Consider the following 14,674-nt stretch of genomic DNA (forward strand, 5'->3'; position numbering starts at 1 on the left):
ATGAATTTCGCTCCGCCTAGCTCCACTCATCCATCTGGAACCGATCCATTGGAATGGTGTTTCAGAAGGCTGGGCCTAATCAAAAAATGCTTGCATATGATTGAATAAGCCACTTGTCCGTCATCTATTGACGTGCTACTTTAACCACTCACATCGAAGCCAACCCGTGACGCTGATAACAGTCTCACGGTCGCTTCTCCACTACGTCACATCTATGAAACTCCCGCCCTGCGTCCTGATTGGCTGTACCATAAAATCGGTTGCAGAAATCACTCTCAATGGAAGAGGTCCCAGATGGATGTGAGTGGAGCTAGGCGGAGCTAATCGGAACGACATTCATCTGGCTAGGGTCAGGTTAAGAGAGAGGTGGGGTGGAATGGGTAATGACCGCAGGTCAGGTTCTAACCCAGGTTAGGTTCTAAAGCGGGTCAAGTTCTAACCCAGGTCAGGTTCTAATGCGGGTCTAGTTCTAACCCAGGTCAGGTTCTAAAGCGGGTCAAGTTCTAACCCAGGTCAGGTTCTAAAGCGGGTCAGGTTCTAACCCAGGCCAGGTTCTAATGCGGGTCAAGTTCTAACCCAGGTCAGGTTCTAAAGCGGGTCAGGTTCTAACCCAGGTCAGGTTCTAATGTGGGTCAGGTTTTAACCCAGGTCAGGTTATAACGCGGGTCAGGTTCTAAAGCGGGTCAGGTTCTAACGCAGGTCATGTTCTAACGCAGGTCAGGTTCTAACCCAGGTCAGGTTCTAACGCGGGTCAGGTTCTAATGGACACTTGGGTTCATATGTGGTACTGACTCTGCAGCCACGTGGGCCACCTCTCCCCACATCTTCTTTCCCCAAGTGTGTGTGTGTGTGCGTGCGTGCGTGTGTGCGTGCGTGCGTGCGTGCGTGCGTGTGTGTGTGTGTGTGCACGTGTGTGCGTGTGTGTGTGTGTGTGTGTGTGTGTGTGTGTGTGTGCGCGTGTGTGTGTGTGTGTGTGTGTGTGTGTGTGTGGGTCTTAACATCCTCCCTCTAAGCCCTCAGCGCTCTTGTCTTGTCCTGCTCATTGTCTTTTTTCTCTCTCTCTTTCTCTGATCTTTTCTTTTCTCTTTCTTTCCTCTTCACTGCTGCACTCTCTTTTCTGTCTTTTTCTTCCTCCCCTCCTCTCCTCTCTCCTCCTCCTCCCCTCCTCTCTTCTCCCCCTTTCTCTCTCTCTCCTCCTCCTCTCCTCTCTTCTCCACTCTTCACATGGCTGGGCTCTCCTGCAGCCGGAGAGGAAAACAAAACCAGATCAGATGGACACCGCACAGCGCCGCCGCCTGTCACTCACAGCGCTAGGATTGGTCAAGAGGCTGGGCATTAGAAATACTCCGCATAGCAAAAAAATACAAAAAAAACTGCGACTGGCACTATTTCTAGTGTATGTGTGTTACCATGGATGCACCGCACTGCGCCCTGAACTCACGATTCCACGAGGCAGCACCCTCTTTTCACACACACACACACACACCCTCCCTCTCTCTGTGTCTCTCTTTCACTCTCTCACACTTTGTTTCTAACACACACATTCATTCTCCCTGTCATATTCAGTCTTAAAAGAAAACAGCAAGCTAACATGAAGGGGAAAAGCAAAGACAGCCGACTCAGAGGAGAAAAGGAGAGAGGGAATAGAGAGGAGGAAAGAGATAGAAAGAGAGGAGGAGAGAGAGGAGAGAGATGGAGAGAGAGGAGGAGAGAGGAGAGAGAAGAGGAGAGAGAGGTAGAGGAGAGAGATGGAGAGAGAGGAGGAGAGAGAAGGAGAGAGTGGTAGAGGAGAGAGATAGAGAGAGGAGGAGGAGAGAGGAGGAGAGAGGTAGAGGAAAGAGATGGAGAGAAGGAGGAGAGAGATGGAGAGAGAAGGAGGAGAGGAGGAGAGAGATGGAGAGAGGGGGAGAGATAAAGAGAAGAGGAGGAGAGGAAGAGAGAAATAGAGAGGAGGAGAGAGATAGAGAGAGAGGAGGAGAGAGAGGAGGAGAGAGGAGGAGAGAGAGGTAGAGGAAAGAGATGGAGAGAGAATGAGGAGAGAGATGGAGAGAGAGGAGGAGAGAGATGGAGAGAGGGGGAGAGATAAAGAGGAGGAGAAGAGAGAGGAGAGAGGAAGAAGAAATTGAGAGGAGGAGAGAGATAGAAAGAGAGGAGGAGAGAGAGGAAGAGAGAGAGAGGAGGAGAGAGAGGGAGAGAGAGGCAGAGAGAGATAGAGAGAGAGGAGGAGAGAGAGGAAGAGAGAGAGGAGGAGAGAGAGGGAGACAAGCGTCTGACAGGGAGCAGGAGTCTGACTGGCTGACTCCTCCAACACCACAACTCACTGTGGTCATCACAGTAACATTGCTCTACGTCTAGCAAGTGCATACTACATGTGCATACTACAAGTGCATACTACATGTGCATACTACATGTGCATACTACAAGTGCATACTACAAGTGCATACTACATGTGCATACTACATGTGCATACTACAAGTGCATACTACATGTGCATACTACATGTGCATACTACATGTGCATGGAAAGAAAGACGTTTGAAGACCCCCTGGCGCTCCGTCTCTCTCTCCTACATTAGTGCACGCCAGTCACAGAGCTCTCATTATCTGCAGCTGTTGGATAATCGGCCTCCACTGGTCCAGGAGCGCAGAGGGATGCAGGGATGGGTCTTCTGCTACGCTGCGCTGTGCTGTCGCCTACAGAGGATCGTCTCCATGACAACCGGGCCTAACTTCCACGCAGAGAGAGAGAGAGGCCTAGAGAAAGGGGCTATGACACAGCAACGGAACCTCACTGGAAAACAGCAGTTGGGATTGGAACACTTTTATAAAAGGCCGAGCCCTCTGGGCCACAGGCTTGACTTGACACACTGCCCCACTTAGTGACGTACTCATAGACTCAAACAAGCCCTCTTGTGGCTCAACCTCCACTGGAAAGGCATCAGCTTTCCGTTCCTCTGTCTGTCCAGTTGTGTCGGTCAAACAGTTGACGGGGTTAGCGGGTTAGCGTTTTTTTGGCCAAGCGTGCGGCGTCAGACGGTGGTGATCTGGTCGACAACGCGCGTGCTGTCCTCCATCTCCACACACTCGACCTCCTCGCGCCCGCCCGAATCGCCGCCGCCACACCTCTTCCTGTCTCGCTTCTTCTTGCGCTTGGACGGCGGGAGGAAGGTCAGCAGCACGGGCAGGATGGCCAGGCAGTGGAAGGCCACGATGAGCACGGTCAGGAAGAGGCAGCGGAAGAGCGTGCGTGTCAGGTTGGAGGGCACGGCGGCCACGGGCAGCAGGGCAGCGGCGTAGCACAGGTAGCTCTGCAGGGCCGGCACGCCGTGGTGCTCCAGCGCCAGCTTGACCCAGTGCGTGCGCGAGCGCTCGCGGCCCAGCACGAAGGCCGAGAGCAGCGGCGCGCTGGAGTCCACCGCGTAGTTGACCCCGTAGATGAGGCAGAGCACGGAGACGCAGTCCAGCTCCACGTGCCACAGCGTCATGAAGCCCACCACGCCGAACTCCACCGAGGCCACCGTCACGGCCAGCCAGCCGTTGACCAGCGGGTCGGCCGCCAGGAAGGTGGAGAAGAAGAGGAGGAAGAGGGCGGCGATGCAGGAGTTCTTGAGCGGCGCGCCGACCGACGACGCGTAGCGGTCCATGTACACGAACGACGGGTTGAAGATGATGAACTTGATGCGCGAGGTGAGCGAGAGCTTGCGGAGCGTGTCCAGCAGCACGGCCATCTCCTCGCGCTTGTTCTCCGTCGTCTTGGCCACCAGGAACATCCGCGAGGCCACCACCTCGGCGGCGATGTCGCTGCTTGTTCCGTCGGCGCTGCGGCGCGCGAAGATGATGTCGTCGGCGAAGTGCACGTAGCGCGGCTGCCGCAGGAAGCCCGAGCGCAGGCGCTCTGTGAAGTCGCCCCGCGGGAGACTCGAGCTCACGTTGAGCCCGCGCAGGTACTTCAGGTAGCTCTCGAACCACGAGATGCGCTCGAAGCCCCGCGTGTACTCCAGCAGGTCCTCCTGGACGCTGGCGTTCCAGTACTCGATGGACTCGTAGATGTAGAAGCCGATGACGGGGCTGTAGCTGCTGAAGTAGCGTTGCTGGGCGCGCATGTACGCGATGGTGCCCGTCTCCGTGGCCACCATGTTGCTCAGGTCCGAGCCCTCGCTCACCTGCAGGTAGCCCATGAGCGCGAACGACACGTACACCAGGTAGAAGAGCACCACGAAAGGCTTGACGTACGTGTTGGTGATCCAGTCGCAGTAGTAGCGCTTCATGAAGGCCACCAGCAGGTGGCTCTCGTAGGCCTGCAGGTCCGGCTCGGAGGCCGGGCCCTCGTTGTACTGGGTGTACATGAGGAAGCGGTACCAGGCCGGCTTCTGCTGCAGGATCTCGGGCTTTGGCACGCGTCGGCAGAAGAGGCTGTGGCGGTAGTTGTTCTCCAGGTATCCGGCGAACACCAGGTTGGAGCCGAAGAAGGTGAGGATGTAGAGGTAGTTGAAGAGCACGGAGAGGCACGCGTTGCGGCAGAAGAGCCGCACGGCCTCGATGTTGGTGAAGGGGCTGGCGCCGATGCCGAAGGTCACCAGGTGGAGCGCAGTGCCCGCCGTGAAGGGCAGCAGGCAGTCGGAGAAGACGGCCGCCACGCGCTCCTTCACGTGCTGGTCCTCGCGCGTCCGCCGCCACGACGACAGCATCTCAAAGATGCCAAACAAGCCGTGACCTGGATAACACACACGGAAGAAGAAGAAGAAAAGACAGAGAGAGAGAGAGAGAGAGAGAGAAAAGAGTAAAAGACAAAGAAATAAGCCAGGGCAGCATGAGACAGCGTTAGGGGGGAGCGGGGGGCTCTTTGACTGTTTGATTTATAAACGCTCCGCTAAAGAGATGAGCGCCAGGCGGGATAAGACAAAGCCGTGGAAGAAAGCGAGAATCCTGGCAGGCTTTCCACCCTCACCTGTGGCTCACGTAAATAATTCAATAAGACCCTACATCACCGCCACCTTACTCCTCACCTCACTGATAAAGGAGCTCGCTCTCTCTCTCTGTCTTCCATTTTATTCTATCATCTATCTCCAGTCTTCTTTCTCTCTGTTCCTGTTATCAGGTTCCTCTCCTTCTCAAGTTCCTCTCTCTCTTTCTCTCTCTTTCTCTCTTAGTCTCTATCCCCCTATTTAGTCTCTTTCTCTCTTTCTCTCTTAGTCTCTATCCCCCTATTTAGTCTCTTTCTCTCTTTCTCTCTTAGTCTCTATCCCCCTATTTAGTCTCTTTCTCTCTTTCTCTCTTAGTCTCTATCCCCCTATTTAGTCTCTTTCTCGTGAGCAGTCTTCCGTTTGCTGTCTCGCTCTCTCAAATGAGCTTTATTTATTATTTATATGACAAAAAATCATTGTGTTGCCAAAGCTTACACATGTGGTATAATTGTACAGATAATAATAAATAATAATAATAATAAAAAATAATGGTAAAATAAATAAAATAAGATGTATACTAATTAGGCAAAATAATACTGTGAAATGTAGGAAGGAAAAGGACTCACTTTCTCAATCTTTGACACTGTCAGGAATTCTACTGCTATTGTCGCACCTGTGCCCACGTTGTTGGCTTAGTAGCCTACATCATGTCGAGCTGTTGCAAACGCGAGAGACGTCCTGTAGGCTACTGTTGATGGAAATATACCCCGTTTTCTAGCCTCTCGGGTTACCGGCCATCAGTATCACACGTCCCCCATGCAAAACGTTTGACCATGGTCATCCGTCTGGGTTTTTTTAGTTAATAAACCATTAATTTGTCATTTTATGGCTCCTCCCTGTTGTTTCCTATGGAGTTGTCTGAGCTGATGTCAGAGTCCCGCTGAGGCTGAACTGTCATTGGCTCATCAGCGTTCTAAGGGTGGCGCTTAGCGACAGGTCAAATTGTTATGGTTATGGTTATGGATTTAGCAGACGCCTTTGTCCAAAGCGACACATAAATACAAAACAACATAATAATATTTAAAATTGAACAGGGAACAGATTAGAATGTAGGTCAAATATAATAAGGAGAATAGTTATAATACACAATAATATCAATTCAATCAATAGCCTAATAAAAAGCAATGGAAAAAAAAAGGGGAAAGGCAATAATAAAACAATAATGTCAATTCAATCAATAATATAAAAACAATGACATGCTAAGACTACATTACGGAGAATATCAATAAAAAACAATAATGTCAAATTAATTAACAGCCCAATTAAAATAAAACAACATTATACAAACCATAACACATAAGCGCTTAAACAACTAAGTATATGTTGAATAGGAATGTCTTTAGACCCCTCTTAAACGACCCAAAACTACTACAGGAACGGAGAGCACTGGGCAGTTCATTCCACCAACATGGAACCACTGAAGAAAAGAGTCTAGAATTAGACCCAGTTTTCATGACTGGTCGACACAACAGACGCTCACCAGAAGACCGCAGTGGGCGGTTGGGGATGTAATGCTTGATTATTGAATTAAAATAACTAGGAGCAGATCCAGTTAGTGTCCTATAGGCCAAAGTGAGAGATTTAAATTTAATTCTGGCTACTAGGGAGCCAATGGAGAGTAACTAGGAGAGGAGTTACATGTGTCCTCTTTGGCTGATTGAAGACCAGGCGTGCTCCAGCATTCTGAATCAGCTGTAATGATCTTGTTACACAAGCGGGTAAGCCAGCTAATAGTGAATTACAATAGTCCAGCTTAGAGATGACCATGGTCTGAACAAGAAGTTGTGTGGAATCTTGTGTCAGATAAGGTCTGATCTTCCTAATGTTGTAAAGCATAAACCGACATGATTTTGCAATAGAAGCTATATGCTCAGAGAAGTTAAGTCGGTCATCAATTACAACGCCCAAGTTTCGTGCCGATCTAGTTGGGGTCAGTGAAGTTGAGTCAAGGTGGATGTTAATCTGTTGGGGAATAGCTGTTTTAGCTGGAAACACCAAAAACTCTGTTTTTGAGAGATTAAGCTGAAGGTGCCAATCTTTCATCCAGGCTGAAATATCCTTAAGGCATGCAGAAATCCGGTGGGAAACACTAGAGTCCTCAGGTGGGAAAGATAGGTAAAGTTGAGTGTCGTCTGCATAACAGTGATAGTGATATCACCTAAGGAAGTGGTGTAAATAGAGAAAAGCAAGGGTCCTAATACTGATCCCTGAGGCACACCTGTGGTGAGGTCATGAGATTTAGATACCTGTCCTTGCCAAGACACGTTAAAAGAACGCCCTTTAAGGTAAGATTCAAACCAGTCAAGAGCTTTTCCAGAAATTTCCAGTTCAGATAGTATAGATAGGAGAATGTCATGGTTAACAGCCCTCCCAACAAATATTGTTCTCTCTCTCTCTCACACACACACAGACTCTCATCTCTTCTCACACTCTCACACTCTCTCTAGCCTGTGCTAATTTAATCTCGTGCCTCTAATAGGCACAGTGTGTAGGTGCACCGTTATCTAAATACAGGCTCCTCCTCAGCACGGTTATAAATGCAGTAAGACAAACACATTTATTAATCTTTTGTACTTGTCAGTCAAACTCGCCCCGTTGGAAAGCCAAACAATCTCTCTGTGCCCTCAAACAATGTCATGTCATTTAGCGCTGGCATGTATTTTCCCTCTGTCTTTAGGCAGCTGGCAAATAATGAATTAAATATATTTAGAAGCTACCCGGGGTGATGAATTATCTGTGAACGGTTCGTCTGGCTCACTCAGGCCAGTCACTCAAGTTAAGTTGATCTGATGTGCGCGGGCTGAGAGCCTCTCCGTAGCCGTGGGACTGAGTGACGCCGGCGGCGGTGGCGGTGGATACCCTGCTAACTGGGTCAATCTACTTATAGAGAAAAGTAAACTTGGAGCCAACAAGTCTCGCAAACTGGATCGCTCGGTGGAAAAGAGCTGGCCCAAGACTAAACATACAAAGGAATACCTGTGAGCTAAACTGAGATACCTGTGTGTGTGAGTGTGTGTGTGTGCATGTGTGTATGTGTGTGTGTGTGTGTGTGTGAGAGAGAAAGTTTCCATTTGCGTCAGATTGCTTTGAGTGACTGCCTTTTGCTCCATTTCTCACCGTCCCCTCTTCCAATCACACTCTCCTATACACCTCCTCCCTCCCTTCCACCTTCTCTCTTCCAATCACACTCTTCTATACACCTCCTCCCTCCCGCCCACCTTCTCTCTTCCAATCACACTCTCCTATACACCTCCTCCCTCCTCTCTCGTCCAATCACACTCTCCTATACACCTCCTCCCTCCCGCCCACCTTCTCTCTTCCAATCACACTCTTCTATACACCTCCTCCCTCCCGCCCACCTTCTCTCTTCCAATCACACTCTCCTATACACCTCCTCCCTCCCGCCCACCTTCTCTCTTCCAATCACACTCTCCTATACACCTCCTCCCTCCCGCCCACCTTCTCTCTTCCAATCACACTCTCCTATACACCTTCTCCCTCCTCTCTCGTCCAATTACACTCTCCTATACACCTCCTCCCTCCTCTCTCGTCCAATCACACTCTTCTATACACCTCCTCCCTCCCTCCCCTCTCTTCTTCTCCACCTCTCTCTGTGTCACATAAAAACACTCATTCACTCTCACTCACTCTCTCTCTCCTCCTCCCTCTCATCCTCTACCTCTCTCTCCTCCTCTCTCTCTAACACTTTCCCCCACTCTCTCTCAACCTCTCTATCTCTCTCTCTCCCTCTCTCTCTAACACTTTCCCCCACTCTCTCTCATCCTCTCTATCTCTCTCTCCTCCTCTCTATCTCTCTCTCTCCCTCTCTCTCTCGTCTCAAGGCAGCAGATGGCCCTCACCTCCAGGGTTGCCATGGCACCCATGAGTCAGCCATGACAGCAGTGTATCCCCCTAGCTCCCCATCACCGGCACCTCTTCCCCTCTCTCTATCAGTCACTCACTCTCTCTCTCTTCCCCTCTCAGTCACTCACTCTCTCTCTCTCTCTTCTCCTCTCTATCTCTCTCTTCCCCTCTCTCTCTCAGTCACTCACTCTAGTGTTAATTTCGTCAGACGAGACGAGAGGAAATATGTTCGTCAACAACCTTTTTTTTCATGACTAAGACGAGACGACGACGAGATGGCACTAATGTCCTGAAACACTAACTAAGACTATCTTAAGATGCATTATTGTTGACGAAAAAAGACGAGACTAAAATGTTTTGCATGAAATAAAAACTAAGATAAAATCTCTCTTCATTTTCGTCTACAAAATGAGAAGACAGAATATCTAGCTGTTACGTTTTCAAAATATTCCGAATGAGTTCATGCTCCTGTAGGCTAGTCTACGTGCTGTTGCTGCAACCCTGTGGCTGCAACACGAAACTACATGGAACAAGAACACCGGAGATTTCTGCCAGAGTTAAGCTAACTACCTAGCTTTATGACACAATGCTACATACCCAGAAGTTGAAGCTTCTCTCATACAAACTAACATCCCCCAGAATGTCCATACGAAAATGTTTAGCATGTAATGTCACTGATGATGCAAAGTTTGCTAGCAAGTAAGCTAATATGGAAAGTTCGCTAGCAAGTTAGCTATGGATAAGATGGAGAGTTTGTTTGGGGGACCACTTAACTAACCCTAGCTAAAAAAAAAGAAAGATTAGACCTACTTCACCAGTATATTAGTCTACACAATAGGCCTACTCACTGAACCACCTTGCTTATTGTCTTTGCACTTTGCTTATTGTATCAGAGGATTCATATGATTTAAACTGGCATATCTTACATAGACAGTGTTGCAGAACTGTTTGGAGTTACATACAAGTTGGTTCAATATTGCAAACAACTTATCTATATTATATTTTACCACGTCTGCTCGCGGACCACTTGGGATAGCTTGCGGACCACCACACTTTGAGAAACACTGGTCTACGAATATCATGACAGTGGTCCAGTCAAATCTTTTACTGTCTATGGTCAAATCCCAGCCGAGCTATAATTGTAGCTTGACTTACCTGTGCATGTAAACATACTGACTGACAAAAAATCAGAATGAGTAATTATAACAGACGAGTAGCTCTGTGGACACACAATATTGTTGGAAAATTGAGATGTGTGAAACACTATTTGACTCAAATGGTAATCAGAAATAATTTGTTATAAAAAAAGAGACTAAACTGTTTTGACTAAAACTGACTAAGACTAAGATACCTTTAGTTTTCATTTGACTAAAACTAGACTAAAATGACGAGACTTTTAGTCGACTAAAACTTGACTAACAAAAATGATATTTGAATGATTAAAAATGACAAAGACTAAAAAGGACATTTCGTCACAAGACTAAGACTAAGACTAAATTAAAAATAGGTGACAAAATTAACACTAACTCACTCTCTCTCTCTCTTTCCCTCTCTCTCTCTTCCTCTCTCACTCTCACTCACTCTCTCTCTCACTTCCTCTCTCTTCCTCTCTCTCTTTCACTCACTCTCTCTTCCTCTCTCACTCATTCTCTCCCTCTCTCTCACTCTCTCTTCCTTTCTCTCTCTTCCTCTCTCACTCCCTCTCTCTTCCTCTTTTACACACACTCTCTCCCTCTCTTTCTCTCTTCCTCTCTCACACTCCCTCTCTCTCTCTCTCTCTCTCTCTCTTTCTCTCTCGCCCCTCTCCCTCACCTCCCCGTCACTGACCTGGATACAGCCCCGCTCTGTGACTCCACAGGGTTATTCCAGGCACTCCGGGAGCCAGATGGCTTGGTAGCCCTGACCCGGGAACAGTGCCTGAGGCGTGACGACCGACAGGACCCAGCAGCGCGTGTGACTGCCTGCTGGCAGTGATTCATGATCTCACTCTCTCAATAAGGGAAGTGAGCAGTAAAGGTGAAGGTGGCATGACTCATACACCAAGAAACACGTAAACAAACACGCAAACAACAAACACGCAAACAACAAACACACAAACAACAAACACACAAACAACAAACACGCAAACAACAAACACGCAAACAACAAACACACAGCACGATTCTAGAGGGATGGGATGGACATCTCTGTGATGGACAGAGGAGGAGGGATCTAGAGGGATGAGATCCAGAGGGGCGCTGTGGGCCACGGAGGCGTCGAGAGTGAGGAGAGGAGAGGAGGAGGAGGAGAGGAAAGGGTGAGGAGAGGAGAAGAGAAGGAGGAGAGGGTGAGGAGAGGAGAGGGTGAGGAAAGGAAGAGGAGAGGAGACGGTGAGAAGGAAAGGGTGAGGAGGAGAGGGTGAGGAAAGGAAGAGTGTGAGGAGGAGAGGAGATGGTGAGGAGAAGAGGGTAAGGTGAGGAGGAGAGGAGAGGGTGAGGAGAAGAGGGTGAGGTGAGGAGGAGAGGAGAGGGTGAGGAGGAGAGGAGAGGGTGAGGAGGAGAGGGTGAGGAGAGGAGGAGAGGAGATGGTGAGGAGGAGAGGAGATGGTGAGGAGGAGAAGAGAGGGTGAGGAGGAGAGGAGAGGGTGAGGAGAGGAGGAGAGGAGAGGGTGAGGAGGAGAGGAGATGGTGAGGAGGAGAGGAGAGGGTGAGGAGAGGAGAGGGTGAGGAGGAGAGGAGAGGGTGAGGAGAGGAGGAGAGGGTGAGGAGGAGAGGAGATGGTGAGGAGAGGAGGAGAGGAGAGGGTGAGGAGAGGAGGAGTGGGTGAGGAGGAGAGGAGAGGGTGAGGTGAGGAGGAGAGGAGAGGAGATGGTGAGGAGGAGAGGAGAGGGTGAGGAGGAGAGGAGAGGGTGAGGAGGAGAGGAGATGGTGAGGAGGAGAGGAGAGGGTGAGGAGAGGAGGAGTGGGTGAGGAGGAGAGGAGAGGGTGAGGTGAGGAGGAGAGGAGAGGGTGAGGAGGAGAGGAGATGGTGAGGAGGAGAGGAGAGGGTGAGGAGGAGAGGAGAGGGTGAGGTGAGGAGGAGAGGAGATGGTGAGGAGAGGAGGAGAGGAGAGGAGATGGTGAGGAGGAGAGAGGAGATGGTGAGGAGGAGAGGAGAGGGACGCTGCAGGCGATGGAGGCGTTGTGCGTGAGGAGAGGAGAGGGCTCCCCTGAGGACATCACTACACTGCGGTTTGAACTCCTAACCCCCGACAGCTTCATTCAGCAGAGCTACTCTTCAGTCGGCAGCTCAGTCGCAATCTCTCTTTTTAAAGCCTCACCATGAAGGAATTGATATTTATGCCCCTAGGCATAAATATTCAAAGCCATTTTTAGTCTAAAGATGATACCCAGGTCATAAAAAACCGACTGAATGGGTCTTGATCCTACCTGATCAACATCATATAGTGTGATAACAAGCGTTCCAGGCACCCAGTGGCAATCTCTGAGACTTTATTCTCCATATCATAAGTCATTGTAGCATCAAAATGTGTTTGAAGCCTTGATTTTAAGGTAAAATAACTGCATTGTGTTTGAATGGAAATGAACACACACACACGACAAGCGCGCACACACACACACACACACACACACACACGACAAGCGTGCACACACACACACACACACACACACACACACACACACACACACACACGACAAGCGCACACACACACACACACACACGACAAGCGCGCACACACACACACACACACACACACACACACGACAAGCGCGCACACACACACACACGCGCATAAACATAAGCACGCACAAACACACACACATACAAATGCATGCACACAAACTAATGCCCTCTTAGGCACAATGAAACATCCCCACCCACTGAGGGAGGGCAGAGCGGTAAGCATACAGATTGCATATAGATCCCCATTATGACATGGGCCTCTGTAATTACATAGGCTAATTACATCTAGCTGCTAGTGCCAGGCCCCAATGCAGTACTTGTTGAAGGATCCTCTTAAGTGCAAGCCTTGTAGGCAACATATGGGGCCGGCAAATCAGGTGGTGAGTGAGACTACTGATGCTTCCACACCTGTTTTGAGCCTCCTGTGTGACATTGCATCCCACTGAAACATTATGTTTTTCAATCACCTGGTACCACTTGAAGGAAATGTATCTATTTGAACCATAGATTGTTCTATATATACAGTCTATGATTTGAACCGTAAGAATAAGAAGACATGGCAGAAGACAACCTGCACAGTTTAGCTTTTCACATTATGTAAAGAAATGCAATGTGCGCTTGGATTTGTGGGTAAGCTATGGTCAAATGCAGCCAAACAAGGGCTATAGTTTGTCTGCATATTTCAAGTATGCGGTTTAGTGACAAAAGTTGACTCCTAAATCCTCCTAATCCTCCTAAAAGAAGAGCTTTCTGGCTTTGATTTTTTGGGAGAATGAAGCCAAAGTGCTCCTCTATTAGAAGCTTTACGACTTCCTCTGGGCTAATTTACCCAGGTTAGTCACTGGCCCACGTAATGAAACACCCCCCTGGTCTACTAAACTCCACAGATGGGGCGGACATGGATAATGAAGCAGGCAGGAAGTCCAAGCTGCCTGGGCTGCAGTCCACAATCTGAGATCTGGTCACTGTTCCACTTCCTCAAAGCTGAACCCCTAATAGCCTTGATACAGCAATTTCTTGCTACAGAAAGCAAAAACAACAACGCCGACAACAACAACGAAGACAACAACACCAGTAATGTCCCATATCTCAGAGACACCTGGAGCCTACAAAACTCAAATAACAGGCTGTGTCTCCCCTTAAGTACGCCATCAAGTCAATTATGCCACAAATAGCCATCTATTTCAATCACAACGCTGTCATTTGAGGACTATCACAAATGCTAGCTTGGGGCTAATGTTCCTATAATGGAATTAGCTCTTAACCAATGGCCTGATAGTGTTAGCGACAAGGCTAATGTTTTTAGTGGACATTTGCAACGCGTTTGCTATCTTGGCATATCTCTGTTCTACAGTACCACAGGATGCGCTACCAGGGGGTTTTCTACTGTAATTAAATCATGAGCCCGTGTGTTTACCAGAGAGCCCTACCCCCCACTCTCCAGTTCCAGAAGCTATTAGATTACAAAACCATATTAGTGCTACTCTTCCCCTTCACTGTAAACAGTTGATCAGTTTACATGTGGTGGCCATTTATGCTGTACGACTCACAAAAATTCAGTCACAAACTGGGTTTGAAGATCAGTGTGAGCGTAGCCACGAAGTGTATATGCCATTTATACACATACACACATGCTCTTAACCCAGACCCCTTCCCCTCTCAGACATACACATTCACAAATCACTTGAAAATGGCCACAAACACACACAAACACAAATATGTAAACATCCATTAGCCCTCGCACCCCCACACACACTCAGGGACCACAGGAGAGGCCAGTATTGTGCAATGGCAGCCCAATGCTAATGGTGCAGATTGAAGCTGCTCTAAGGCCCATTAGAACTGCGACCACTGGAGAGCACTTACTTTCTCTACCATCTCTCCATCTCCTCAATTCATGTCCCTCCTCCCTCTCTTTTACTGTCCTCCATCTCTCCTCCTCCCTGTTCCCTCGCTCTCTCTCTCTCTCTCTCTCTCTCCTCTTCGCTTTTCTGCCTCCTTTCCTCTATGCTGCTATTTTCATCGAGCATTTCAGACAACAGTGGTCCCTCCCTCACATGCCATTAATTACAATGTGTGTGTGTGTGTGTGTGTGTGTGAGAGAGAGAATAGAAAGAGAGAGGGAGGGAAAGAGAGAACACCTGCCAGAGTGTTGATTATAAGTGTGTGCTTGAGTTGAGCTGG

The 14,674-nt window shown here is 48.8% G+C and overlaps 1 protein-coding gene across 1 annotated transcript in view; it reads right to left on the minus strand.

Annotated features, from left to right (window-relative positions):
* Window positions 1-3,028: 3,028 nt before the first annotated feature.
* ptchd1 (patched domain containing 1) overlaps window positions 3,029-14,674 on the minus strand; it is a 24,196-nt gene continuing 12,550 nt past the window's right edge. The window contains exon 4 of the mRNA XM_076291203.1: window positions 3,029-4,713. Within this exon, the coding sequence (XP_076147318.1) occupies window positions 3,029-4,713 (1,685 nt within the window). The remainder of the gene's footprint in view (window positions 4,714-14,674) is intronic.

The sequence above is a fragment of the Alosa pseudoharengus genome, unplaced genomic scaffold, assembly GCF_046254945.1.
Source record: "Alosa pseudoharengus isolate Yale_2024_CS ecotype anadromous, Long Island Sound unplaced genomic scaffold, YU_APseudo_1.1 YU_APseudo_1.1_scf_18, whole genome shotgun sequence".
Lineage (NCBI taxonomy): Eukaryota > Metazoa > Chordata > Actinopteri > Clupeiformes > Clupeidae > Alosa > Alosa pseudoharengus.